We start from the raw sequence: 27955 nt of genomic DNA, 5'->3' as shown, positions 1-27955 counted from the left end.
TAAACTTCTTATCTGCAGGGATAGCTTGAATAAATTGCTATGGATTATGAACATCATATGTCTTAAGTATGGTGGATTAGCAAAAATGTCAGGCACAGATAAATATGCATGATGGCATAGCAGACCAAGTGTTTTAACTAGCCTATTACAAGGCGTTTAAGTGCCCAAAAGAATAATTGTCTTTTGATAACTGTTATGGCATGTGGAAGGCTAAACCGGCTTCTGGATCATGCTTCATCACCAGCTTGACCTGACGGCTGCGGATCATCTTGCGCCGGTTCATCCTCTTCGTCTCTACCCAGCGGATGGAAGTCAATAGTTGTCTAGTCGATCCCAGTTAGGGCTTGGAACACAGCTTCGTTGCTTATAAGGGTGGACGGTTCAATGTCAGGGGCATAGGTATGCTTACGAATTGGCGGGATGAGATTTTGAACCTCTGGAGTTGTTGCAGCAACCCGTTTGTTGTGGATGTCATAACTCACCTGATAATGTGAAAGATCAGCTTCTTCAGCTAATTGGCAAGCCAGTGGACGTACTTCCCGGTTCATGGCTTGGAGGTCCTCATTTCTGAATTCTGATCCGTCTTCTTTTAAGCTCGGATAGCCTTTGCTGACATCCTCCGGATCAAGGTCAGGCACCCATGCCTTTGCCCGGATTAGTGCGGTCAGAGCACCAGCCCTTGCAGCTGATCTCTTTAGTTCTTCTACCCGGGCAGGCAGCATAGACAGCCTTTCTAAGGTATCCTTGATTAACGTTGGGGCGGTTTATTGTGAGATGCGGTGCAGATGATTCGTTGCACGCTGGTATACAACTGCTCTATCAAAGTGTAGGGAGCCTTCAACTTCTTCTGTACGTCAGAGCCCAGATGACCAATGCGAGTTCCTGCATCATTACAAGCGTTAGTAAACCGGCAACGTATGGGATGATATGTTAAAAGTGTAAAGCAAGGATGTTTACCGAACACAGCAGCAGTCATGGCATGTATCTGCCGCTTTACGCCAGTCAGCTCATCTACCACCGGTTTAAGAGCGGCTTCGGCATCCTCGGCTCTTTTTTGTAAAGCGGATTTTTCTGTGTCCCAATCCGCCCGCTCTTTGTTGAAACTCTCCTTCAGTTTTTCCATAGCGGCTAAAGCGCCGGACAACTCATCCTTGGCTTTGGAGGTTTCGGCTTGCTGGGACTTGATGTTTTCTTGCAGATCAGCGGTTTGAGCTTCCTTTTTGCTCAGTTCAGCCTATAAGAGACAGACGTATAATGAGTTGATAGTACATATTTGAAGTACCAAGCACATAACAAGTTATGCACCTGATACTTGGGGGCTAATGCATATTTGCTCTGGGTCAGAAATTTCTGCAAAGTCCCAAGAACAATACAAGTATTGCTCTTGGCACTTGGGGGCTAATGTATGTTTGATCAAAGTGACATTGTGGGTTTTCTTCTACACAGTCCCGATTCATCTTCATAAGTTAAACTGGCCCTCAGAGACTAAGTATGCAAAATTGAGATACTACAAAGTCCCGGTTCAGATTGGTATCATAAACCGTCACTTGGGGGCTATTGGAATTGATATTTGCAATTGGACATAAGAGAAAAACAGTTATGTAGTTACCTCATATTGCTCCTTCATTAGATTTACTAAGCCGGCTTCAAAGTCGCGGCTTGCGTACAGACGGTTTAAAAAACCAGAATGAATGTCTTCGGCGTTGAGGTGAGCATAACTTGACAGATATGTGCTCCATTTGCCTTTGCCCATGGTAGAACCTTGGCACTGTGTTTGGATAAAGCGACAGGATTTCCAGGAGCGGTATGGCCAAAGCCAGTAATCATAACATCAACCTCTTTATCATCAGCATCCTTCACTGGAGTGGGCAGTTTATTAGTATCCTTAGCTAGACTGACCGGTTTATCATCAGTTCGGACAAGGCTGGTCGGCTTGTCAGCATGGCTTGTGGTGTCAACTTATACTTGTTCAGCAAAGAAGTCATGGCCTTGAGGCGGCGGATCATTAAGCATGGCGTCAGCATTGGTTTCTTCCGGATCTAGAGTCTTTTCCGGTTCAACAACCACATTATCGTCAGCCGGTTTAGTTAGCCGAGCCTTCTTTCTGGGTCTTGGTTTGGCACTGAGAAAAACAAATATAAAAGGTCAAGATATTGTGTCAAGCATAAGGCATTGAAAATAAAATTAAAGGTATGACTCACCCAGGAACTGTTTTGAGGGGTGGAAGCTTTGTGGCTGATGACTCGCCAGAAGATGAGTGGGAAGTACCCTGATAATTTGAATCAGACGGGTTAAGAGGCTGACGGAAACAACCCGCCTTGGGGCAAGAAGTGTCAAGAGTATAAGAGACCTCTGATCGGCGTTTCCGAACCAGAGTATTCGGTAAACCGGCGGAGGTAACTACCTGGCCGTTATGCCGGGTTGTGCGGCGAGCTTCGTGTTGTTGCGTCTTCAAAAGAAAGTTTGGGTCCAAGTAAGCAAGGGGGTGAGAAAATTTTACTTTCCGGTTTGCTCGACGGATTTTTAAGGTTGGCACAGGATCTGAACCGGGGGAAAGGATAATTACCTCTACGTCATCGGCTTGACTGCTTTCAGCGTCGTCCTGATAATAATCATTGTCAATGAGGTGTATGAAAAATGAACCAAGAGAATCAAGTTCTACCTCTAAGTCTGGATTAGCCACATCGGCATCCGCATTTGGCTCGAAAGACACAGTGGTCCTTTTCTTGGCAGGTTTTTTAACAACCTTGGTCTTCGGGCGAAGTGGCTTTGCCGCTTTGTCTTGTGGTTTTGCCGGTTTATCCTGTGGTTTTTTCTTCCAGAACGGATCATCACCCTGGCAAAGATGAACAAAATTTTGAGAGTATTTCAAGGGATTAAGATGAAAGCAAAGAAGTCATGTGATTCTTACAGCTGGCGGTTTGTTGGAGGTACAGAAAGGACTTAATCCGGTCTGGCTACAAATAGCCTCTGGTTCATTCAGCATCTTCTTCACAGCCTCGGTAACTTCATCATCTGTAAGCTGAATATCCATGTGTCGTTGAGGGTCCTTCAAGCTCCCGGTGTATTCACACATTAAACCGGGGTGTCGGCTTAAGGGCAGAATACTCCAGCTTAACCAACAACGAGAAAAATCAACACCTGCTAAACCGTTCGCCATGAAGGCTCTAAGCTTTGACAGTTGTGGGGCATAGGTGGCCCTTTCCTTGGCAGTTAGCCTCTGAGGAAAGGGATGTGTATTGCTAAGACAGTGAGGGTGGCAACCCGGTAAAGGGTTTTCATCAGTTGGAGATGTGTCTTTGCAATAAAACCAAGTCTGGTTCCACTCCTTTGGGTGACTTTGAAGCTTGGCGTGAGGGAAGCTGACTTCCTTCCTTTTTTGAACCGCCATTCCACCGAGTTCAGTATTGGGTCCATCTGTAAATTCTGTGCGATGGTTTAAGTGGAAGAAATCCCTAAACAATTCAACTGTGGGCTCCTCTTGAAGATAAGCCTCACAAAAGACTTGGAAATGGCAGATGTTGGACACAGAGTTTGGACCGATGTCCTGAGGGTGAAGCTGAAAACTGGCAAGCACATCTCGGAAGAATTTTGAACCGGAAGGGCTAAAGCCTCGACCCAGATGGTCAACAAAAATGATTACTTCTCCATCCTTGGGTTCAGGAGGATTTTCCGTACTAGGGGCCCTCCAGTGAATGACCTCTTTCTTGGCTAAAGAGACAGTTGCGACACATCTGTTTAACTGATCTTTAGTGACCCGAGAAGGAACCCAGTTGCATTCATAGACTTGCTTGACCATTTCAATGGGAAGCTGAAACATGATTATTGCCGGTTTAAGATTCACAATGGACAACTATAAAGCGGTGCAAGGATATATGCATGTTATTAAACCGGAGTTTGTTATTGGTAAACCGGAGTCTGACAATGGAGAAAGTGCAAAGATAAATGCATTGGCGGTTCAACAGGGGACTAATGGTACCTACCGAATCATCATTTTTCTATGAGATTAAACCACCTAATCTGGTATTGAAGATACAGATCTAAGATGTGTAAGTGAAGGAAAAACAAGTTTCACAGCCTGGCATAGTAATTTCAGATATGTCGTGCGTTGGAAAATCAAAATATATTCTGACCTAATTTCAAGTGCTCGAACAGTTTAGCAAGTTCAGATGAGTTTTATATAAAGCAGATGCCCTAATGTGGAAAAAGGAGTTTAAACTACAAGGGCACTGAAAAATATCGGATTTAACTCGCCATTGGTACTACTGAAGAGGAACAAGGGAGAACAGCTCCAAGAACTTCGAAGAACTCTGATAAGTACAAAACCTAATGGTAAGATCTAGGGTGGAGGGAGAGAAGGCTTACCAATGACAGAGGAACAGCGAAGAGACGCCGCGGCTTTCTGGTACGAACAGGTTGATGTAGCAGCCATTGTTGAGGCAGATGCGAAGATTGACGGCGGCGGCAGAGCTTGAAGGTTTGGTCGGCGCGAGGAAGAAGACGATGCGAAGAGGCACGCGGGGAAAAATGGAAAGGACCCCTGGTCCTATTTATAAAGGCAAAGGGATAAGTGACAAGCGCGAAAATTGAGGAGCCCAAAAATTGGATATGTGGCGGAGCTGTCGCCTCAATTGTCGGAGGTTTATTAATGAAGGTGAGCTATATGCAATTTTTTAATAACAGATGACGTCATGGCGGTTTATCATGATCCTAGAAGATGACGTCATGGCGGTTTACGAGACTAATGCGAAGGTGCTGAAGAAGAAATCTTCTCAAGTATTGGAGATTGGCATGAACCAGTTCAAATCAATCTGGGACCTAATGTTGGGGATATTACTACTGGGCGTAAACCGCCCAGGCGAGGCCGGGTTATCCCTATAATGAGTTATTATATTTGAAGCCCATGAAGACAAAGATGTTGACGCTTTATGAAGGCCCAGGGCCCAAAGGCGGATTAAGGCATGTAGTCATAAACCGACCTTGATATGTAAGCTTGTATTATAAGGCAGAAATAAGTAGAGACCGAGCCGGACACGTTTATGAGCCGGCCTCGGAACCCTGTAAACCGACAGGCGTCAACCCATGTATATAAGGGGGCGACCCGGCGGCGGTTTAGGGACAACAGAAAACAACTCGAGACCCAGGCAAAGCGTATTCGCTCCCTGGTCATCGAAACCCAAGCAATCCCACAACAACTGGATCGTAGGCTTTTACCTTCACCGCAAGGGGCCGAACCAGAATAAACTCTCTGCGTCCCTTGTCCGCTTTAACCCCTTTAAGCTAACCCGTCACGATGGCTCCACGACTAAGTCCTTTCTTTAGGACATCTGCCGTGACAAAACCACGACAACGCCTGCCAAGGTTGCTCTATGCTAGCAGCAGAACAACTCGTAGTAGCGAAATATCTTCTAGCAGTGAAACAACGGCGACAACGATGGACTCCACTCCGCAGGGACTCTGGCTGGAACGCGTATCCTAGGTCGCAAACTTGGGATCCTCGGGAATCAAGCAAACACAGCATGACCTGCAAACTGGCATGACACGCCAGGTGAGTACTTTGAATGTACTCACAAGCTCACAACAAGCAAAAGCACTCCAGACAAACAATATCATGGCATTTACAAGTTAAAGCAATGAGGAACATGATACCACTAGCACATTATAAGCATGGCATGAACTTATGAACATGATGATGCTAGCATGCAACATGTTTAAACTATCATGATTCAACTTACTCTGTTCGGGGTTACCTCGTAACCACCACATGTACCACTTACCATCATGGACATCACACGATCACCTCAGGATCAAATCAAGCTTTGTATTAACAATACCGTAGTAATCATTACCTGACCACAAGGAGCTTGATCCTTACCCGTGATTATCGCATAACACCACAAACATCAACCAGCTTCGGTATCAACGATACCACTGTGATCCTCTCACGATCACATAAAGATCAACAAACTTCTTTCCTCATCGGACTAGGGTTATCATTAAGCAGGTTATTATTTCTATTGGCCCATAGTGTGACCTACTATGAACTGGTCCCATATCCACGGGCGCGGCTATCGATATATTATGCACTCCATAGAGGTTAGTACACTGTACCCACACTACGGAACCCAAGGCCTCGTGCTCCATTCGGGTGGACCAACGGCGTTCCGACAAAACCAATCTATTGCATGACACTCTCCTAGCCACTCTGACAAACCCCCCTTCGGGCTAATTCATGGGTGACCCTGATGTCACCTCGTGACACGCAATGACCACCATCGTGGCAAAACATAAACGGTCCCAAACGGGGACAAAAGCGCGCAAACAACTCGGGCACACATGGTTATCACCGCCTACCGGGCCAGGGCAGCGCGCGTACATAACCTTCCCTAGTTGGAGGCACCGATGAGAGGCATGACAATAGACTCGGCCAACAGGTGTTCAAGTTCATTTAATATTCGATTAAACTTTGATAAGTAAATAGCTGAGCCATAATAAACATGATGAAACGACAATGCATACGAGCATGATATTAACATGAACATGGATGGGGGTTATAACCATATGCAACCTTAGCATCAACAATAATAAAGCACTTAGTCTACTGGATGCAGATGAACATGGCATAGTGATGATCATGCACATCACAGATAATTTTCATAACTGACGATAATCATGCATCAGATGAACATCACTATCACTAGCTTGACATAAATACCAGCATGAAATACGAGAACAATACTACTAGCAACTAACCATATAACTAACAGAGTGCATAAAAGCATAGCATGATGATAAGCAGGGATCCACAAGCATAACCGAAATAGCAACATCAGTAGTAAATGAGCAAACATTTATTAAACATTCATGTAAAAACCATGAATACTGCAAATCCATCATGTAAGTGGCTGTCGTGGCTTGCCTGAGGATGAAGAATACTCCAGGAAGAAGTGCGGTGAAGTCGCGGAACGATTCGCCAAAAAATATTCTCTCTCGGAGGGGGCTAGATAAGGGCAGGGGCAAAATGGCCCTGTTCAAGAATTCATCCGATTAACTAGTTAACTTGCCGATTAATCCCTACTCATAGGGTCCCCGAGTAGCCGATTACCCGATAAATCATCCGATTAATTGATTAAATGGCCGATTAACTTGCCGATTAGCCTATTAATCCCCTACTCACCGGCCGACCGAGCAGCTACCAGTTAACGATTTCCTCAACAATGCAAAATGGTCATTTCTAGTATGCGAACACATAGTGAAAATGACACCAACAGATCAGGCTCGATGAGACGAAGACGTGGGCTTTGGAATCACCTGATTCGGAGTTAGAGTCGCGAAGATACGAGCGGTGGAAGATTAGGGAACAATGTGTAAAAATAGCTCCACAAACAAGTCCCCGGCTGAAAAACAGAAAACGTCTTTTCTGAGAATGCGTTTTCAGAACAGAGAAGCGTATTTTCAACTGAAGACGAATTAAAAGACGTTTTCACAGGAGGAAAACGTATTCTCTCTAATACGCTTCCACTTACTGACGTGGCCCGTGTTGGGTCAACGCGGAGGGGCTGACGGGTGGGGTCCCGCGGGGAGGAGGGGGCTCGCCTGGCCCATGTCTTCTTCCTCCTCACCCTGCCCCCGATGGAAACAGAGTAGGGAGCAGGGGAGGCTCTGGCTGACGACGGCCCGGCCGGCGACGGCGGTCTCCGGCCGAGTGGGCGGCACCGGCGAGCTCGAGGGAAGGAGGCGCGTCCAACGGGCTGGGTTGCGGGCGCCGGGGAGGGGCGGAGTGGCAACGCCACGCGGGGACAAAGAGCAGCGGTGGCGGCAGCCGAGCATGGGGGCGACAACCATGGCTACTCCGGCGAGTAGTGGAGAGGATGGGGAGGTGCGCCGGCGTGTGGGGAAGAAGATGGTGGGGTCAGGGGGTGGAGGAGGAACTCGGCTGGCCGAAATTTAGGCCGAGGCCGAGGCGGCCATGATGGACGGTGGTGGACAGAGGCGAGGTGGAGGGGCTCCGGTGGACTAGGAGGGCCGATAAGAGATCGGCGAGCTGCGGAGGAGGGCGGCCAAGCTATTTATAGTAGAGGGAGAGCTCGGGAGCGGTCGAGAAGCTCTGGCCGACCGACGGACAATGGAGGAGCAGAGAGCTTAGCGTCACGGGCACGGCGATGGCGACGCAACGCCGACGATATAGGAGAGGGCAGCAAAGGGGAAATGACCGCACGGTCGTGGGGCAACTACCAGACATGGAGAGGACTCGAGAGGAGGAGGTAGCGGACAAGCACAGCCTCGCGGTTTCCCAGAGCGTGCGGACCTGCATGTCGGCCACACAGGCACCGCGTGAACAGGGGCACTACCATGTCCGGTAGATTGGTCATTCGAGGACAAATTTCGTGTTTTTGATCATTTTCTCAAACCTATTCGAGATCTGACTCTAGTTTGAAAAAATTTCGAGATCTAACTCTTTTGCTACCGCTAAGGTTTATGAAGGTATGGTGTCCTTGGCGGTAGGGTTGCATGCCCTACTGCAAAATCCTGCTAAGTATTGAACACAGTGCGTGCTCTTGCCTACCGCCAAACACCTTGGTGGTAGGATTGTACAGGCTACCACTAGTCTGTTTGGCGGTAGGGATATTTCCTACCGTCAAGGTCTTTGTCGGTAGGTTGTTACACCCTACCGCCATAGACCTTGGCGGTAGCAAAAGGGTCAGATCTCGAAAAAAACATAAACTAGGATCAAATCTTGAATAGATTTTAGAAAAGGATCAAAACATGAAAAATTGTCGTCATACGAGGGAGAAGGCTAAAGAGGAAAGAGACGGGCATAGTAGAGCTTGAGATGACCACAACTAGCAGATATGCTTAGGAACAGCTAGGTGTTTGTGTCGTTGTGAGGAAGATACAAGAAGAGATAGATTCTGATCTTTGGTTGGGTGTGATTACACACTAAGATAATCACCTCTGCAAATTTGCACCTTGTTTGGATGAAGATAAATGGCATTTGCTGTACAAACCACCATTCTGTACAGAAACGCAAACAATGAAGTGGAACTCACATATTAGATTGGATTGAGATGAAAATGGTCATGACATGATTATTTAGACATATGAAGGTGCCATAAAATTTTCATACCATTTGGACAAGCCAAAGTGGTACTTCCTTCATAATGCACCTCTCTGCACAGAATTTTAGAAAAATTGAAAAGGACTAATGGCTAGATGAAATCAGCCCAAAAATTTGGGAGAGAGTTAATATGGGTAGTAGCATGTCTTGGTAAAATTTCAGCAATAATGAAGCAATATAAAATATAGTTGCTTCACAACCTGAAAATCTGATCAGAAGCAAAGATTTAAAGGTATGATCACATAGTTAGTTGGATGGAGCTGAAAATTGGTGCGCTGCCATGATTTGAGCATATGAAGTAGCTTGCAAAATTTCAACTTATTTGGATTATTCTAGCTAGTACTTCCTTCACAAAGGCTTCCATTTGACAGAAACTTTGGAAATTTGCTAAGGAAGATTTATTAGGCAAATGGAGTCAAATTTTAGCATGAGGCAATAATTTGGATGTGACAGCATGCCCAAAAAGTTTGGGAGCAATCAAGAAAATATAGGTGGCACTTTCTTCACAAAAGGCCACACTGAATAGAATTGAAGAATGAATATTGATGAATTATTTTTGGGCTAAGAAAGGAAAGTTTGGATATTTGTGGCATGTATGATCCAAACAATTTATGAAAATTATGTGGGAATTTTATGGAAGACGGAAATATAGGTTGCATCACAACCTAGGGCAAAAAAATTATTTCTTTAATAGAAAAAAGAATATTCTAAAAAATATTAGGATAGGTTCAAGATGGGAGATGACATGATCCTGGGATGGTTTTGAGGATGACAAGCCACTTGGGAGCCTGAGAAGAGATGGTCTTCTCAGGTTTCATGACCAGAGAGCCACAGAAAAGCAATTCAAAACAGAGTGAATCTTGAGTAGTCACTGGGCATAGTGCAAATCATTTCCTCCCAGCCCTCCCCTCCCCATGTCGTCTCCTCTGAGGCGACTCGGGGACAACCCTAGCGCCGCCGCTCGCGCTTCTTCCCCTCCGCCGCTGCCCGAGGGGCTCGCGGCGCTCGCGCGCGGCCCCGATGAAGGTGGCGGCGGGGTATCTGGCGCCTCCTCCCTGGGTGGAGGGCTGCGGCTCCCGTGGCGGCGGTCCCGGCCGATGGCGTGCGGCGTGGCCTGGGCGGCGGGCGACGCCGGCGGGTGCTGGTGGGCGGCCTCCACGGCTGCGTGGGCAGGTGGTGGTCGTGGACGTCGGTGCTGCGGTGGCGCCTCACTGGCCGCCAGTTCACCTTGGAGAAGCTTCGGCGCCGCCCGATCTGCTCTGATCTGTGCCTGTGTTGGTCCTCGGCGGCTACGGTCGGCGTTTCTTGGTGACTGCTGGTCGGATCTGGCGTTTGGGCGAGGATCCGGGGGAAACCCCTGGCCGGCGCGGCGGCCCCCCAAAGTCGACGCCTTTGGCGCCGATCCCCTTCTTGGAGGCTTTGGGGTGGCTCCTCTCCCATTCGCCTCCCCCCTGAGCTCCGGCGAAAGTCGGCACTCACCTGATCTGGGCGACGACGACACCTTGGTGCCGTGATCCTTCTTGAAGGCGGCGACCGGGATGTGCTCTTAGGGGTGGAGCGGCTGGTGGCTTGGCTCCGAAGCATGACGGCCTGGTCTTCCTGCGACTTCCTGCTCGGCTTCGCCCGGTGCATAGTGATGCCTTCTTTGGTCTTCTCCATCGGTGTGCGCCTTCGTTCGACAGCTCGCGCCCCGTGCTCCGTGCTACCACTGCCGGCTTGGTGCTCGTCTGGTTGGTCCTCTGTGGTCCGCTGGTCAGCTCCGTCTGCTTCTCCTACGGTAGCTGGACACCTTGAGTTGGGCTTTGTGATAGCCATTCTGCTGTTCGCCGGTGCGGCACTCATCGAGCCTGGGTGAAAGGGTAGTTGCCCTTTGCGACGGTGGAGACAACTCAAGTGTAGCCCATGTTTGGCCTGTGGATGCAGCCGGCGCTCGATGCTTGCTCAGTGTGGCCCTCCTTCCATGTTCTTAGTTGGCTAGTTGGTGTAGGCATAGTGCTGGGCGTCGACATCAGTGTTTCTACTGTTGCCATTGTGTTGTTTCATCTAGTACCTTGTATCTTTCTTTCCGCTTTCCTTTGCATTTCATCTGTATCATGGTGCCTTTGTAATCCTGGCCAGTTGATGGCTTTGTTAATTCAAAGTCGGGTTAGGTTCGAGCTCTTCTCGGACTCGGTCGGTGCCTTTTGTCTAAAAAAGCAATTCAAATAAAAAATCCAAAGAAAAACCAAAAATAAAAGGCAAAAAATCAAGGTGTGACAAAAGTTCTGTTGACATGTGTTACCTCTTGACCTTGGTGATCAATTCTGCATGCGTGGTTGTGTTCACCTTGTTTGTGATTAATGACGCACGCGGTTACTCTAAAAAAACTTGCCCTTTCCTGAGCCACTTGGATGCACAAACAAGGAGATCATACAAAACTTGGCACACATTTAAAAAAAAAGTTGGAAATCAATTTATTAAATACTTGTTTCTGAGCGAAAGAAAACACAAATGGAAAAGCATACCATAACCCATAAATCCTCCAATCATAACGATTCACATGGATCCATGACATGTCCTACTTAGCGCCCCATGCGCACAGAAGGCCTGCTTTGGTCCCACCTGCAAGTGGGCTATTTTGCGGAGGATAGCCAGGTACAACGTATCTAACGAGTAAAAAGGTTTAATGTCACAGTGGGAATGGGTTGATAGCTCGGCATGTCGCTACCCAGTGGGTCCACAGGAGCTATCCCCACAAGTAAGTGAAATTGGATGGTGCGAGGAGTCAGTGCTCTGTGGTGTCACGCGGCGGCATTTAACTTCGACTACCCACCAAAGCAGAACAGCCAAGCATCGTGTGGAGTACGCCAGTGGGCAAGGTGTGGCAGCCGCCACACCTTGATTTGGTCCAAATTTTTTATATATACGCCTCGTTCGCTAATCGCTAGGATTCTGGGAATTGCTAATTGATAAGTATAGAGAAGGAGGCCCTTCATTTTATTGGGCCGGGCCGCCTTAGCCAGCCCAGTATTTGGGCCTTCTAGTGACGCATCGCGCACGAACGACGACGCATCGAGATCGAGCCATTCATACCAGGAGCAGGTGGAGTGGTGGAGCGATGCGAGTCAGGCAAACAGCGACCGAGCGACGCAGCCGGCTGTGGTGTTGAGCACTCGTCGGGCAAGCGTGAGGCGTGGCTGGGCGCTGCCGAGACAGGGACGCGGGCACGCGGTGAGCGGCGGCTGCGGCTGGGCCTAGCGGACAGCACGGCAGCACAGCACGGCGGCAACCAGCTGCTCAGCTTCACGTCCTTCTCGTCTCGGCCGGCAAAAGATGGAGAGCAAGGGGAACGGGCCAATGGGGAGTGGTATATTTTCTGAATTTTGTAGCATTTTTCGATACCTTGTAATCTACAGCAACTGGTAGTTCTAATTGCAATGATTTATCTCTTCTACTGCAAATGGAAATCATTTTTGGTACTATATGGGCTATAATTATTCAGATTAGGTGCATGTATATTTTCTTAATTTTAAATCATTTTTGGATAGCATTTTTTGACATCTTGGAAGCAATGCAATGTAGTGATACTTTAATGGTGTGAAATTGTGAATTGCAGGAGGATAGGCAATGTTAGTGAGGATAGGCACTGCCGTTGTCTGGGTCTTCTATACACCATTGAAAGCTTCATTACCGGTATATTTTAGGTTGTTTTTCTATTGAAACATATCTACATTTTCATTATATTTGATATTTTGTTTGTGGTATGCAATGTTAGTGTATATTAACTCTTTTGGATTGTATCAAAAAAATTCTTTACTTAAGACTTCACCACACCTTAAAAAAATCTCATCCTCCGCCTCTGGGAGTACCACTGTACTTTTATCATGGGATTCCGTGTTTAATTATTTTTTTGCGTGGAGTGTTTAATTTTTGTTGGAAACGTAATCCTCCGTCTTAGATGTTTTCATAGGCTAGCCTTAAAAACGGTCATAGGATTTCTTTGATTCAAAGAATTTTTATTGGATTTTTGAAATACTTAAATCATTATGAATTTTCTACATTGGTCATTTGATTCATATGATTGGATTTCACAGGATTTTTCTATGAATTTTTTGGTACTACTCCCTCCATTTTAAAATACTTGTCTGAGTTTTAGTTCAAGTACATTTCATAGGAAGTTTAACATCCACTCTGATATCTTTTAACAATTTCCTTTTTTTTGGCATCAAACAATTCTTTTTTAAGAAAAAACTTTTGATTTATACATTGTTAATCATGACAGTACAACGAACAACATAAATAATAAAAATTACACCCAGACATATAAACCACCTAGCGATGACGACAAGCATTGAAGCGAGCCGAAAACGCGCTGCCATCATCGCCCCTCCTTCGTCAGAGTCGGACACAATTTATTGTAGTAGACAGTCAGGAAGTCGTCGTGTTAACGCCTCATAGGACCAGCGCACCAGAATAGCAACCGCCGCCGATGAAGAACAACGTAGATTGGAAGGATCCAAACCGAAGACACACACGGACAATGACGAGATCTGGGCAAATCCACCAAAGATAGATCCGCCGGAGACACACCTCCAAACGCCCACCAACGATACTAGACGCACCGCAAGAACGGGGGCTAGGAGGGAAGACCTCTATTTCATCTTAAGGAGCCGCCGCCGTCTCGGCTTCCTGTGCACAACACAAACTCTAACAAAAACTGGAAAAAAATGACTAGAAACGGAGCCCTCTCGCCGGCCCTTGCCAGGATCCATCGCACCCCCATGGCTCTAGGATCCTTGTTAATACTATAAGATTTAAGTGAATATGTCACTTCAATCCTACACTTTTATTGTTCATGTATTTTTAGAATCCTACAATTCAAAGAGGCCCTTACATTTTAGGACGAAGGTAGTACTCCCTCCATTCTCTTATATAAGGCCACAAACTCATATTACAGGTATCAAGATAAAATTTAATGACTCATTTGCAAGTCAATTTTTCTTTTCGTTAACTGGGATCATTAATACATCATAAGGATGCAACAAATGAATGGGAAGTAAGTGGTTGAGTGTCATTATGACTACATGCATGTAAGTATTAGAAAGTTGCTAGTACAAGGAAACATCATTAATTTTGGCTCGATTACTGTTTGTGTCCTTATATTGATGCAAAATATATTTTTCATAGTGGCCTTGTATAAGAGAATAGAGGGAGTACATCACAAGATTCGTATCACATGTTACACCCATCCAATGCTCCATGGTATACACGTGCTAGCTTGCCATGCAAGGAAAAAAAATGACGCGGCAAAGCAATTAAGAAAATAAATACTCCCTCCATCTCATAATATAAGAGCGTTTTTAACACTAACACTACACTAGTGTTAAAAACGCTCTTATATTATGGGACGGAGGAAGTAACACTTTGATAACCCGAAAACAAACAATGCCAAACATGTAGACATATGCAATACTTTTAGGAAAGGGCGACCCTATGCGTCGGCCGGCGGATAGCGCAAAAGCATCAACCACCTCTAGGCCCGTCTGATAGACACATAATTAGCAGTCAGATCTCCCCCAGACGTGCGCACTCCGAATTGCAACAAGCCGGTTGTTGCGCTTCTTCCTCCGCAACAGGGGCTTTGTTGCAAAACCACCCAAAGCGCTATTTCCTTGTGAAACAAAAACTTTGCAACATAGAAGGTGTTGCGGAAACTTTTGCATTCGAGATGATGTTGCAAAAATGTTGTCACCCTATTGAGCACCACTTCTGGAACATAGTGGATGTTGCAAAAATATTTCTGCAACAAAGGTTACATTGCAAAAAAAAAGTCAACACCGTTAAGCACCACCGTCGTTTGCCGCATCAGTTGCAAGAGTTTATCTATGTTGCCATTGTTAAGCACCATCGTCGGTCACCGCCGTTTGCAACACCGTGGCTCTTGCAAAAAAAGCCACATCACAATTTCAAGCTCGGCCGCCATGGCCATGGACAAGCTCACGCTCAGGTCAGCCCCTTCCTACCTCGCTCCGCGCCACGTATGTGCACCCCAGCCGCGGCCGCGCGCCTATAGCGCACGCACGCACTCGCGCATGTGAGCTCCACCTAGCACCTCACGTGTGAGCTTCACCTAGCCATGGCCGCTGCAAGTGTGTGGCTGAGAAGAAGAAAGAGGCTGGGATAAGCCTGAGTAAGGGAAGGAGATCAGGGGAAGAAAGATAAAGTTCATGGGGCCCATAGGGACACGTGTAGCAAATAGAAGGCAACGGATGCGCGTGCGTTTTCAACCGGATGATCGATAGCGTTTTCCAACAGTAGGACGTGCTACGAGTCCATCGGATAATCTTTTCAAAAGATCGGTCGGGGCGCGAGCCGTCGGATTGTACGACACGAGCCCTCCAGTCGTTTCTGAAGGAAATATGCCCTAGAGGCAATAATAAAGTTATTATTTATTTTCTTATATCATGATAAATGTTTATTATTGATGCTAGAATTGTATTAACCGGAAACATAATACATGTGTGAATACATAGACAAACAAAGTGTCACTAGTATGCCTCTACTTAACTAGCTCGTTAATCAAAGATGGTTATGTTTCCTAACCATAGACATGAGTTGTCATTTGATTAACGGGATCACATCATTAGAAGAATGACGTGATTGACATGACCCATTCCATTAGCTTAGCACACGACCGTATAGTATGTTGCTATTGCTTTCTTCATGACTTATACATGTTCCTATTACTATGAGATTATGCAACTCCCATTTACCGGAGGAACATTTTGTGTGCTACCAAACGTCACAACGTAACTAGGTGATTATAAAGGAGCTCTACAGGTGTCTCCGAAGGTACTTGTTGGGTTGGCATATTTCGAGATTAGGATTTGTCACTCCGATTGTCGGAGAGGTATCTCTGGGCCCTCTCGGTAATGCACATCACTTAAGCCTTGCAAGCATTGCAACTAATGAGTTAGCTGCGGGATGATACATTACGGAACGAAGAGACTTGCCGGTAACAAGATTGAACTAGCTATTGAGATACCGACGATCGAATCTCGGGCAAGTAACATACCGATGACAAAGGGAACAACGTATGTTGTTATGCGGTCTGACCGATAAAGATCTTCGTAGAATATGTAGGAGCCAATATGATCATCCAGGTTCCGCTATTGGTTATTGACCAGAGACGTGTCTCGGTCATGTCTACATAGTTCTCGAACCCGTAGGGTCCACACGCTTAACGTTACGATGACAGTTATATTATGAGTTTATATGTTTTGATGTACCGAAGGTTGTTCGGAGTCCCAGATGTGATCACGGACATGACGAGGAGTCTCGAAATGGTCGAGACATGAAGATTGATATATTGGAAGCCTACGTTTGGATATCGGAAGTGTTTCGGGTGAAATAGTGATTTTACCGGAGTACCGAGGGGTTACCGGAAACCCCCGGGGACTTAATGGGCCTTAGTGGGCCTTGGTGGAAGAGAGGAGAGGCGGCTAGGGCTGGGCCGCGCACCCCTCCCCCCTAGTCCGAATAGGACAAGGAGAGGGGGGCGGCGCCCCCTTCCTTCTCTCTCTCCTCTTTCCCCTCTCCCAAATCCTATTCCAACTACGAAAGGGGGGAGTCCTACTCCCGATGGGAGTAGGACTCCTCCTGGCGCGCCTCTCCTCTTGGCCGGCCGCACCCCCCTTGCTCCTTTATATACGGGGGCAGAGGGGCACCCCAGAGACACAACAATTGATCATTGATCTCTTAGCCGTGTGCGGTGCCCCCCTCCACCATAGTCCACCTCGATAATACTGTAGCGGTGCTTAGGCGAAGCCCTGCGTCGGTAGAACATCAACATCGTCACCACGCCATCGTGCTGACGAAACTCTCCCTCAACACTCGGCTAGATCGGAGTTCGAGGGACGTCATCGGGCTGATCGTGTGCTGAACTCGGAGGTGCCGTACGTTCGGTACTTGATCGGTCGGATCGTGAAGACGTACGACTACATCAACCACGTTGTGCTAACGCTTCCGCTTTCGGTCTACGAGGGTACGTGGACAACACTCTCCCCTCTCGTTGCTATGCATCACCATGATCTTGCGTGTGCGTAGGATTTTTTTTGAAATTACTATGTTCCCCAACAGTGGCATCCGAGCCAGGTTTTATGCGTTGATGTTATATGCACGAGTAGAACACAAGTGAGTTGTGGGTGATATAAGTCATACTGCTTACCAGCATGTCATACTTTGGTTCGGCGGTATTGTTGGGTGAAGCGGCCCAGACCGACATTACGCGTACGCTTACGTGAGACTGGTTCTACCGACGTGCTTTGCACACAGGTGGCTGGCGGGTGTCAGTTTCTCCAACTTTAGTTGAACCGAGTGTGGCTACGCCCGGTCCTTGCGAAGGTTAAAACAACACCAACTTGATAAACTATCGTTGTGGTTTTGATGCGTAGGTAAGAACGGTTCTTGCTAAGCCAGTAGCAGCCACATAAAACTTGCAACAACAAAGTAGAGGACGTCTAACTTGTTTTTATAGGGCATGTTGTGATGTGATATGGTCAAGACATGATGCTAAATTTTATTGTATGAGATGATCATGTTTTGTAACCGAATTATCGGCAACTGGAAGGAGCCATATGGTTGTCGCTTTATTGTATGCAATGCAATCGCCCTGTAATGCTTTACTTTATCACTAAGCGGTAGCGATAGTCATAGAAGCATAAGATTGGCGAAACGACAATGATGCTATGATGGAGATCAAGGTGTCACGCCGGTGACGATGGTGATCATGATGGTGCTTCGGAGATGGAGATCACAAGCACAAGATGATGATGGCCATATCATATCACTTATATTGATTGCATCTGATGTTTATCTTTTATGCATCTTATTTTGCTTTGATTGACGATAGCATTATAAGATGATCTCTCACTAAATTTCAAGATAAAAGTGTTCTCCCTGAGTATGCACCGTTGCCAAAGTTCGTCGTGCCCAGACACCACGTGATGATCGGGTGTGATAAGCTCTACGTCCATCTACAACGGGTGCAAGCCAGTTTTGCACACGTAGAATACTCAGGTTAAACTTGACGAGCCTAGCATATGTAGATATGGCCTCAGAACACTGAGACCGAAAGGTCGAGCGTGAATCATATAGTAGATATGATCAACATAGTGATGTTCACCATTGAAAGCTACTCCATTTCACGTGATGATCGGTTATGGTTTAGTTGATTTGGATCACGTGATCACTTAAAGGATTAGAGATATGTCTATCTAAGTGAGAGTTCTTAAGTAATATGATTAATTGAACTTAAATTTATCATGAACTTAGTACCTGATAGTATCTTGCTTGTCTATGTTGATTGTAGATAGATGGCCCGTGCTGTTGTTCCATTGAATTTTAATGCGTTCCTTGAGAAAGCAAAGTTGAAAGATGATGGTAGCAATTAGACGGACTGGGTCCGTAACTTGAGGATTATCCTCATTGCTGCACATAATAATTACGTCCTGGAAGCACCGCTGGGTGCCAGGCCTGCTGCAGGAGCAACACCAGATGTTATGAATGTCTGGCAGAGCAAAGCTGAGGACTACTCAATAGTTCAGTGTGCCATGCTTTATGGCTTAGAACCGGGACTTCAACGACGTTTTGAACGTCATGGAGCATATGAGATGTTCCAGGAGTTGAAGTTAATATTTCAAGGAAATGCCCAGATTGAGAGATATGAAGTCTCCAATAAGTTCTATAGCTGCAAGATGGAGGAGAATAGTTCTGTCAGTGAGCATATACTCAAGATGTCTGGGTATAATAATCACTTGATTCAACTGGGAGTTAATCTTCCGGATGATAGCGTCATTGACAGAATTCTCCAATCACTGCCACCAAGCTACAAGAGCTTCGTGATGAACTATAACATGCAAGGGATGGATAAGACGATTCCTGAGCTCTTCGCAATGCTAAAGGCTGCGGAGGTAGAAATCAAGAAGGAGCATCAACTGTTGATGGTCAACAAGACCACTAGTTTCAAGAAAAAGGGTAAAGGGAAGAAGAAGGGGAACTTCAAGAAGAAAAGAAAGCAGGTTGCTGCTCAGGAGAAGAAACCCAGGTCTGGACCTAAGCCTGAAACTGAGTGCTTCTACTGCAAGTAGACTGGTCACTGGAAGCGAAACTGCCCCAAGTATTTGGCGGATAAGAAGGATGGCAAGATGAATAAAGGTATATGTGATATACATGTTATTGATGTGTACCTTACTAGAGCTCGCAGTAGCACCTGGGTATTTGATACTAGTTCTGTTGCTAATATTTGCAACTCGAAACAGGGACTAAGGATTAAGCGAACACTGGCCAAGGACGAGGTGACGATGCGCGTGGGAAATGGTTCCAAAGTCGATGTGATCGCGGTCGGCACGCTACCTCTACATCTACCTTCGGGATTAGTATTAGATCTAAATAATTGTTATTTGGTGCCAGCGTTGAGCATGAACATTATATCTGGATCTTGTTTGATGCGAGACGATTATTCATTTAAATCAGAGAATAATAGTTGTTCTAATTATATGAGTAATATCTTTTATGGTCATGCACCCTTGAAGCGTGGTCTATTTTTGATGAATCTTGATAGTAGTGATACACATATTCATAATGTTGAAGTCAAAAGATGCAGAGTTGATAATGATAGTGCAACTTATTTGTGGCACTGCCGTTTAGGTCATATCGGTGTAAAGCGCATGAAGAAACTCCATACTGATGGACTTTTGGAACCACTTGACTATAAATCACTTGGTACTTGCAAACCGTGGCTCATGGGCAAGATGACTAAAACGCCATTCTCTGGTACTATGGAGAGAGCAACAGATTTATTGGAAATCATACATACAGATGTATGTGGTCCGATGAATGTTGAGGCTCGTGGAGGATATCGTTATTTTATCACCTTCACAGATGATTTAAGCAGATATGGGTATATCTACTTGATGAAACATAAGTCTGAAACATTTGAAAAGTTCAAAGAATTTCAGAGTGAAGTTGAAAATCATCGTAATAAGAAAATACAGTTTCTATGATCTAATCGTGGAGGAGAATATTTGAGTTACGAGTTTGGTCTACATTTGAAACAATGCGGAATAGTTTCGCAACTCACGCCACCCGGAACACCACAGCGTAATGGTGTGTCCGAACGTCGTAATCTTACATTACTGGATATGGTGCGATCTATGATGTCTCTTACTGATTTACCACTATCGTTTTGGGGTTATGCTTTAGAGAAGGCCACATTCACGTTAAATAGGGCACCATCAAAATCCGTTGAGACGACACCTTATGAAATGTGGTTTGGCAAGAAACCAAAGTTGTCGTTTCTAAAAGTTTGGGGCTGCGATGCTTATGTGAAAAAGCTTCAACCTGATAAGCTCGAACCCAAATCGGAGAAATGTGTCTTCATAGGATACCCAAAGGAGACTGTTGGGTACAACTTCTATCACAGATCCGAAGGCAAGACATTCATTGCTAAGAATGTGTTGACGCTCAAAAGTGGCACAATCATAAAAGTTGCTTTAATCTATGTCAAGATTGTTGGGGAACGTAGCATAAATTCAAAATTTTCCTACGTGTCACCAAGATCAATCTATGGAGTCATCTAGCAACGAGGGAGGAGTGGATCTACATACCCTTGTAGATCGCGCGCGGAAGTGTTCAATAGAACGGGGTTGATGAAGGCGTACTCGACGTGATCCAAATCACCGGAGATCCTAGCGCCGAACGGACGGCACCTCCGCGTTCAACACACGTACGGAGCAGCGACGTCTCCTCCTTCTTGATCCAGCAAGGGGGGGAGAGGTTGAGGAAGATGGCTCCAGCAGCAGCACGACGGCGTGGTGGTGATGGAGCTGCAGTACTCCGGCAGGGCTTCGCCAAGCTCTATGGAGGAGGAGGATGTGTTGGAGAGGGAGAGGGAGGCACCAAAGGCTAAGCCTTAGAAGTCCTCCATCTCCCCACTATATATAGGAGGGCCAAGGGGGGGGGCGCCGGCCCTAGGAGATCTAATCTCCTAGGGGGGTGCGGCCAAGGGGAGGAATCCCTCCTCCCCAAGGCACCTAGGAGGTGCCTTCCCCTCCTAGGACTCTTCCTTTAGAGTTTCCCCACCCTAAGCGCATGGGCCCTAGGGGAAAGTGGCGCCCCAGCCCACTTTGGGCTGGATCCCTTCCCACTTCAGCCCATGGGGCTCTCCAGGATAGGTGGCCCCACCCGGTGGACCCCCGGGACCCTTCCGGTGGTCCCGGTACAATACCGGTGACCCTGAAACTTGTCCTGATGGCCGAAATAGCACTTCCTATATATAATTCTTTACCTCCGGACCATTTCAGAACTCCTCGTGACGTCCGGGATCTCATCCGGGACTCCGAACAACATTCGGGTTACTGCATATACATATCCCTACAACCCTAGCGTCACCGAACCTTAAGTGTGTAGACCCTACGAGTTCGGGAACCATGTAGACATGACTGAGACGTTCTCCGGTCAATAACCAACAGCGGGATCTGGATACCCATGTTGGCTCCCACATGTTCAACGATGATCTAATCGGATGAACCACGATGTCAAGGACTTAATCAATCCCGTATACAATTCCCTTTGTCTAGCGGTACAATACTTGCCCGAGATTCGATCGTCGGTATCCCGATACCTTGTTCAATCTCGTTACCGGCAAGTCTCTTTACTTGTTCCGTAACACATCATCCCGTGATAAACTCCTTGATCACATTGTGCACATTATGATGATGTTCTACCGAGTGGGCCCAGAGACACCTCTCTGTCACACGGAGTGACAAATCCCAGTCTTGATTCGTGCCAACCCAACAGACACTTTCGGAGATACCCGTAGTGTACCTTTATAGCCACCCAGTTACGTTGTGACGTTTGGCACACCCAAAGCACTCCTACGATATCCGGGAGTTGCACAATCTCATGGTCTAAGGAAATGATACTTGACATTAGAAAAGCTTTAGCATACGAACTACACGATCTAGTGCTATGCTTAGGATTGGGTCTTGTCCATCACATCATTCTCCTAATGATGTGATCCCGTTATCAACGACATCCAATGTCCATGGTCAGGAAACCGTAACCATCTATTGATCAACGAGCTAGTCAACTAGAGGCTTACTAGGGACATGGTGTTGTCTATGTATCCACACATGTATCTGAGTTTCCCATCAATACAATTCTAGCATGGATAATAAACGATTATCATGAACAAGGAAATATAATAATAATCAATTTATTATTGCCTCTAGGGCATATTTTCAATAGTCTCCCACTTGCACTAGAGTCAATAATCCAGTTCACATCGATATGTGATTAACACTCAAGGTCACATCCCCATGTGACTAACACCCAAAGAGTCTACTAGAGTCAATAATCTAGTTCACATTACCATGTGATTAACACTCGATGAGTTCTGGGTTTGATCATGTTATGCTTGTGAGAGATGTTATAGTCAACGGGTCTGAATCTTTCAGATCCATGTGTACTTTGCAAATCTCTATGTCATCTGGCAGATGCAGCTACTACGCTATATTTGGAGCCATTTCAAATAACTGTTCTACTTGGAGCTATTCTAAATTGTTGCTCCATTATACGTATCCGGTATCTCTAATCAGAGCTATCCGGATAGGTGTTAAGCTTGCATCGACGTAACTCTTTACGTCGAACTCTTTATCACCTCCATAACCATGAAACATATCCTCATTCCTCTAAGGATAATTTAGACCGCTATCTGGTGATCTACTCCTAGATTACCTTTGTACCCTCTTGCCAGATATGTGGCAAGGCACACATCAGGTGCGGTACTCAGCATGGCATACCGTAGAGAGCCTATGATAAAAGCATAGGGGACGTCATTCGTCCTTTCTCTTTCTTCTGCCGTGGTCGAGCTTTAAGTCTTAACTTCATACCTTACAACTCAGGCAAGAACTCCTTCTTTGACTGGTCCATCTTGAACACCTTCAAGATCATGTCAAGGTATGTGCTCATTTGAAAGTACCATTAAGCGTTTTGATCTATCCTTATAGATCTTGCTGCTCAATGTTCAAGTAGCTTAATCCAGGCTTTCCATTGAAAAACACTTTCCAAATAACCCTATATGCTTTCCAGAAATTCTACATCATTTCTAATCCATAATATGTCAACAACATATACTCATCAGAAATTCTATAGTGCTCCCACTCACTTCTTTGGAAATACAAGTTTCTCATAAACTTTGTATAACCCAAAATCTTTGATCATCTCATCAAAGCGTACATTCCAACTCCGAGATGCTTACTCCAGTCCTTAGAAGGATTGCTGGAGCTTTGCATACTTATTAGCATCTTTCAGGATTGACAAAAGCTTCCGGTTGTATCACATACAACCTTTCCTCAAGAAAATTGTCGAGGAAACAATGTTTTGACATCCTATCTGCAAGATTTCATAAATAATGCAGTAATCGCTAATATAATTCCAACAAACTATTAGCATCGCTACGAGTGAGAAAGTCTCATCGTAGTCAACTCCTTGAACTTGTCGAAAAACATCTTAACGACAAGTCGAGCTTTCTTAATGGTGATACTTACCATCATTGTCCGTCTTCCTTTTAAAATCCATATGTACCTAACAGCCTTACGACCATCAAGTTGTTCTGCCAAAGTCTACACTTTGTTTTCATACATGGATCCTCTCTCGGATTTTATGGCCTCGAGCCATTTATCGGAATCCGGGCCCACCATCGCTTCTCCATAGCTCGTAGGTTCATTGTTGTCTAGCAACATGACTTCCAAGACAGGATTACGTACCACTCTGAAGTAGTATGCATCCTTGTCATCCCATGAGGTTTGGTACTGACTTGATCTGAAGTTTCATGATCACTATCATAAACTTCCACTTCAATTGGTGTAGGTGCCACAGGAACAACTTCCTGTGCCCTGCCACACACTAGTTGAAGAGATGGTTCAATAACCTCATCAACTCTCCACCATCCTCCCACTCAATTCTTTCGGGAGAAACTTTTCCTCGAGAAAGGACCCGATTCTAGAAACAATCCCTTATTGCTTTCGAATCTGAGACAGGAGGTATACCCAACTGTTTTGGGTGTCCTATGAAGATGCATTTATCCGCTTTGGGTTCGAGCTTATCAGCCTAAAACTTTTTCACATAAGCATCGCAGCCCCAAACTTCTAAGAAATGACAGCTTAGGTTTCTCTAAACCATAGTTCATATGGTGTCATCTCATCGGAATTACGTGGTGCCCCTTTTAAAATGAATGTGGTTGTCTCTAATGCCTAACCCATAAAATATCGTGGTAATTCGATAAGAGACATCATGGTATGCATCATATCCAATAGGGTGCAGTTATGATGTTCGGACACACCATCACACTACGGTGTTCCAGGCTGTATTAGTTGTGAAACAATTTCCACAATGTCTTAATTCTATGCCAAACTCGTAATTCAAATATTCATCTCTATGATCATATCATAGATATTTTATCCTCTTGTCACGACGATCTTTCAACTTCACCCTGAAATTACTTGAACCTTTCAATAATTCAGACTCGTGATTCATCAAGTAAATATACTCAACATCTACTCAAATCATCTGTGAAGTAAGAACATAACGATATCCACTACATGCCCCAGCACTCATTGGACTGCACACATCAAAATGTATTACTTCCAACAAGTTGCTTTCTAGTTCCATTTTACTGAAAACGAGGCTTTCAGTCATCTTGCCCATGTGGTATGATTTGCATGTCTCAAGTGATTCAAAATCAAGCGATTCCAAATGGTCCCTTTGCATGGAGTTTCTTCATGCATATACACCAATAGACATGGTTCGCATGTCTCAAACTTTTCAAAAATGAGTGAGTCCAAAGATCCATCAACATGGAGCTTCTTCATGCGTTTTATACCGATATGACTTAAGTGGCAGTGCCACAAGTAGGTGGTATATCATTACTATCTTATATCTTTTGGCATGAACATGTGTATCACTACGATCAAGATTCAATAAACCATTCATTTTAGGTGTAAGACCATTGAAGGTATTATTCAAATAAACAGAGTAACCATTATTCTCCTTAAATGAATAACCGTATTGCGATAGACGTAATCCAATCATGTCTATGCTCAACGCAAACACCAAATAACAATTATTTAGGTTTTAATACCAATCTCGATGGTAGAGGGAGCGTACGATATTTGATCAACCTTGGAAATACTTCCAACACATATCGTCATCTCACCTTTTAGCTAGTCTCCGTTTATTCCGTAGCCTTTTGTTTCGAGTTACTAACACTTAGCAACCGAACCAGTATCTAATACCCTGGTGCTACTAGGAGTACTAGTAAAGTACACATTAACACAATGTATATCCAATATACTTCTATCGACCTTGCCAGCCTTCTCATCTACCAAGTATCTAGGGTAATTCTGCTCCAGTGGCTGTTCCCCTTATTACAGAAGCACTTAGTCTCGGTTTTGGGCTCAACCTTGGGTTTCTTCACTAGAGCAGTAGCTGATTTGCCGTTTCATGAAGTTTCCCTTCTTGCCCTTGCCCTTCTTGAAACTAGTGGTTTCACCAACCATCAACAATTGATGCTCCTTCTTGATTTCTACTTTTGTGGTGTCAAACATCGCGAATATCTCAAGGATCATCATATATGTCCTTGATATATTATAGTTCATCACGAAGCTCTAGCAGCTTGGTGGTAATGACTTTGGAGAACTATCACTATTTCATCTGGAAGATCAACTCCCACTTGATTCAAGCGATTGTTGTACTCAGACAATCTGAGCACAAGCTCAACAATTGAGCTTTTCTCCCTTAGTTTGTAGGCTAAGAAAATCGTCGGAGGTCTTATACCTCTTGACGTGGGCACGAGCCTGAAATCCCAATTTCAGCCCTCGAAACATCTCATCTGTTTCGCGACGTTTTAAAACGTCTTCGGTGCCTCAACTCTAAACCGTTTAACTGAACTATCACGTAGTTATCAAAATGTGTATGTCAGATGTTCGCAACATCGACAGATGACGTTCGAGGTTCAGCACACTGAGTGGTGCATTAAGGACATAAGCCTTTTACTGTCTGCATAATTGCTACTATCAACTTTCAACTAATTTTTCTCTAGGAACATATCTAAACAGTAGAACTGAAGCGCGAGCTACGACATAATTTGTGAAGACCTTTTGACTATGTTCAGGATAACTAAGTTCATCTTATGAACTCCCACTCAGATAGACATCCCTCTAGTCATCTAAGTGATTACATGATCCGAGTCAACTAGGCCGTGTCCGATCATCACGTGAGACGGACTAGTCAACATCGGTGAACATCTTCATGCTGATCGTATCTACCATACGACTCATGCTCGACCTTTCGGTCTTCTGTGTTCCGAGGCCATGTCTGTACACATGCTAGGCGCGTCAAGTCAACCTAAGTGTTTCGCGTGTGTAAATCTGTCTTACACCCATTGTATGTGAACGTTAGAATCTATCACACCCGATCATCACGTGGTGCTTCGAAACGACGAACTGTCGCAACGGTGCACAGTTAGGGGGGAACACTTTCTTGAAATTATAATGAGGGATCATCTTATTTACTACCGTCGTTCTAAGCAAATAAGATGTATAAACATGATAAACATCACATGCAATCAAATAGTGACATGATATGGCCAATATCATATTGCTCCTTTTGATCTACATCTTCGGGCTCCATGATCATCTTGTCACCGGCATGACACCATGATGTCCATCATCGTGTCTTCATGAAGTTGTCTCGTCAACTATTACTTCTACTACTACAGCTAACGGTTAGCAATAAAGTAAAGTAATTACATGACGTTTATGTTGACACGCAGGTCATAAATAAATTAAGACAACTCCTATGGCTCCTGCCGGTTGTCATACTCATCGACATGCAAGTCGTGATTCCTATTACAAGAACATGATCAATATCATACATCACATATATCATTCATCACATCCTTTTGGCCATATCACATCACATAGCATACCCTGCAAAAACAAGTTAGACATCCTCTAATTGTTGTTTGCATGTTTTACGTGGCTGCTATGGGTTTCTAGCAAGAACGTTTCTTACCTACGCAAAAACCACAACGTGATATGCCAATTGCTATTTACCCTTCATAAGGACCCTTTTCATCGAATCCGATCCGACTAAAGTGGGAGAGACAGACACCCGCTAGCCACCTTTATGCAACTAGTGCATGTCAGTGGGTGGAACCAGTCTCACGTAAGAGTACGTGTAAGGTCGGTCCGGGCCGCTTCATCCCACGATGCCGCCGAATCAAGATAAGACTAGTAACGGCAAGTAAATTGACAAAATCAACGCCCACAACTACTTTGTGTTCTACTCGTGCATAGAAACTACGCATAGACCTAGCTCATGATGCCACTGTTGGGGAACGCAGCATAAATTCAAAATTTTCCTACGTGTCACCAAGATCAATCTATGCAGTCATCTAGCAACGAGGGAGGAGTGGATCTACATACCCTTGTAGATCGCGCGCGAAAGCGTTCAAGAGAACGGGGTTGATGAAGGCGTACTCGACGTGATCCAAATCACCGGAGATCCTAGCACCGAACGGACGACACCTCCGCATTCAACACACGTACGGAGCAGCGACATCTCCTCCTTCTTGATCCAGCAAGGGGGGAGGAGAGGTTGAGGAAGATGGCTCCAGCAGCAGCACGACGGCGTGGTGGTGATGGAGCTACAGTACTCCGGCAGGGCTTCGCCAAGCTCTATGGAGGAGGAGGATGTGTTGGAGAGGGAGAGGGAGGCACCAAAGGCTAAGCCTTA

At 45.4% G+C, this 27955-nt stretch overlaps 1 protein-coding gene across 9 annotated transcripts; it reads right to left on the bottom strand.

Annotated features, from left to right (window-relative positions):
• Positions 1-39: 39 nt before the first annotated feature.
• On the bottom strand, positions 40-8226 carry LOC119355935. Of its 9 annotated transcripts, none has more exons than XM_037622828.1 (10): positions 7527-8224; positions 7312-7397; positions 2912-4546; positions 2663-2836; positions 2567-2602; positions 2351-2449; positions 2202-2269; positions 1610-2122; positions 958-1234; positions 41-882 (listed from the first exon to the last, which is right to left on the bottom strand). In XM_037622828.1, exons 3-8 carry the CDS (start codon positions 3818-3820, stop codon positions 1960-1962), a joined length of 1449 nt encoding a protein of 482 aa, XP_037478725.1. In that variant the 5' UTR covers positions 3821-4546; positions 7312-7397; positions 7527-8224; the 3' UTR covers positions 41-882; positions 958-1234; positions 1610-1959. The 9 variants fall into 9 exon arrangements, with proteins under 9 accessions (XP_037478721.1, XP_037478719.1, XP_037478720.1 ...); XM_037622829.1 differs by having other exon boundaries at positions 42-882; positions 2405-2449; positions 7527-8223; XM_037622824.1 differs by having other exon boundaries at positions 40-882; positions 2202-2602; positions 2912-3811; positions 4366-4546; positions 7527-8226.
• Between the last annotated feature and the right edge of the window lie 19729 nt (positions 8227-27955).

The sequence above is a fragment of the Triticum dicoccoides genome, chromosome 2A (assembly GCF_002162155.2).
Source record: "Triticum dicoccoides isolate Atlit2015 ecotype Zavitan chromosome 2A, WEW_v2.0, whole genome shotgun sequence".
NCBI lineage: Eukaryota > Viridiplantae > Streptophyta > Magnoliopsida > Poales > Poaceae > Triticum > Triticum dicoccoides.
This window is presented reverse-complemented; position numbering and strand designations above follow the sequence as displayed.

Excerpts from the sequence above, each read along its gene's own strand:
- LOC119355935 (XM_037622823.1), bottom strand. The coding sequence starts at position 3,820 with ATGTTTCAGCTTCCCATTGAAATGGTCAAGCAAGTCTATGAATGCAAC. Across the intron at positions 2,837-2,911 it reads CCTCCAACAAACCGCCAGCT|GGTGATGATCCGTTCTGGAA; the intron begins GTAAGAATCACA and ends CATCTTTGCCAG. Across the intron at positions 2,123-2,201 it reads CCCCTCAAAACAGTTCCTGG|TGCCAAACCAAGACCCAGAA; the intron begins GTGAGTCATACC and ends TGTTTTTCTCAG.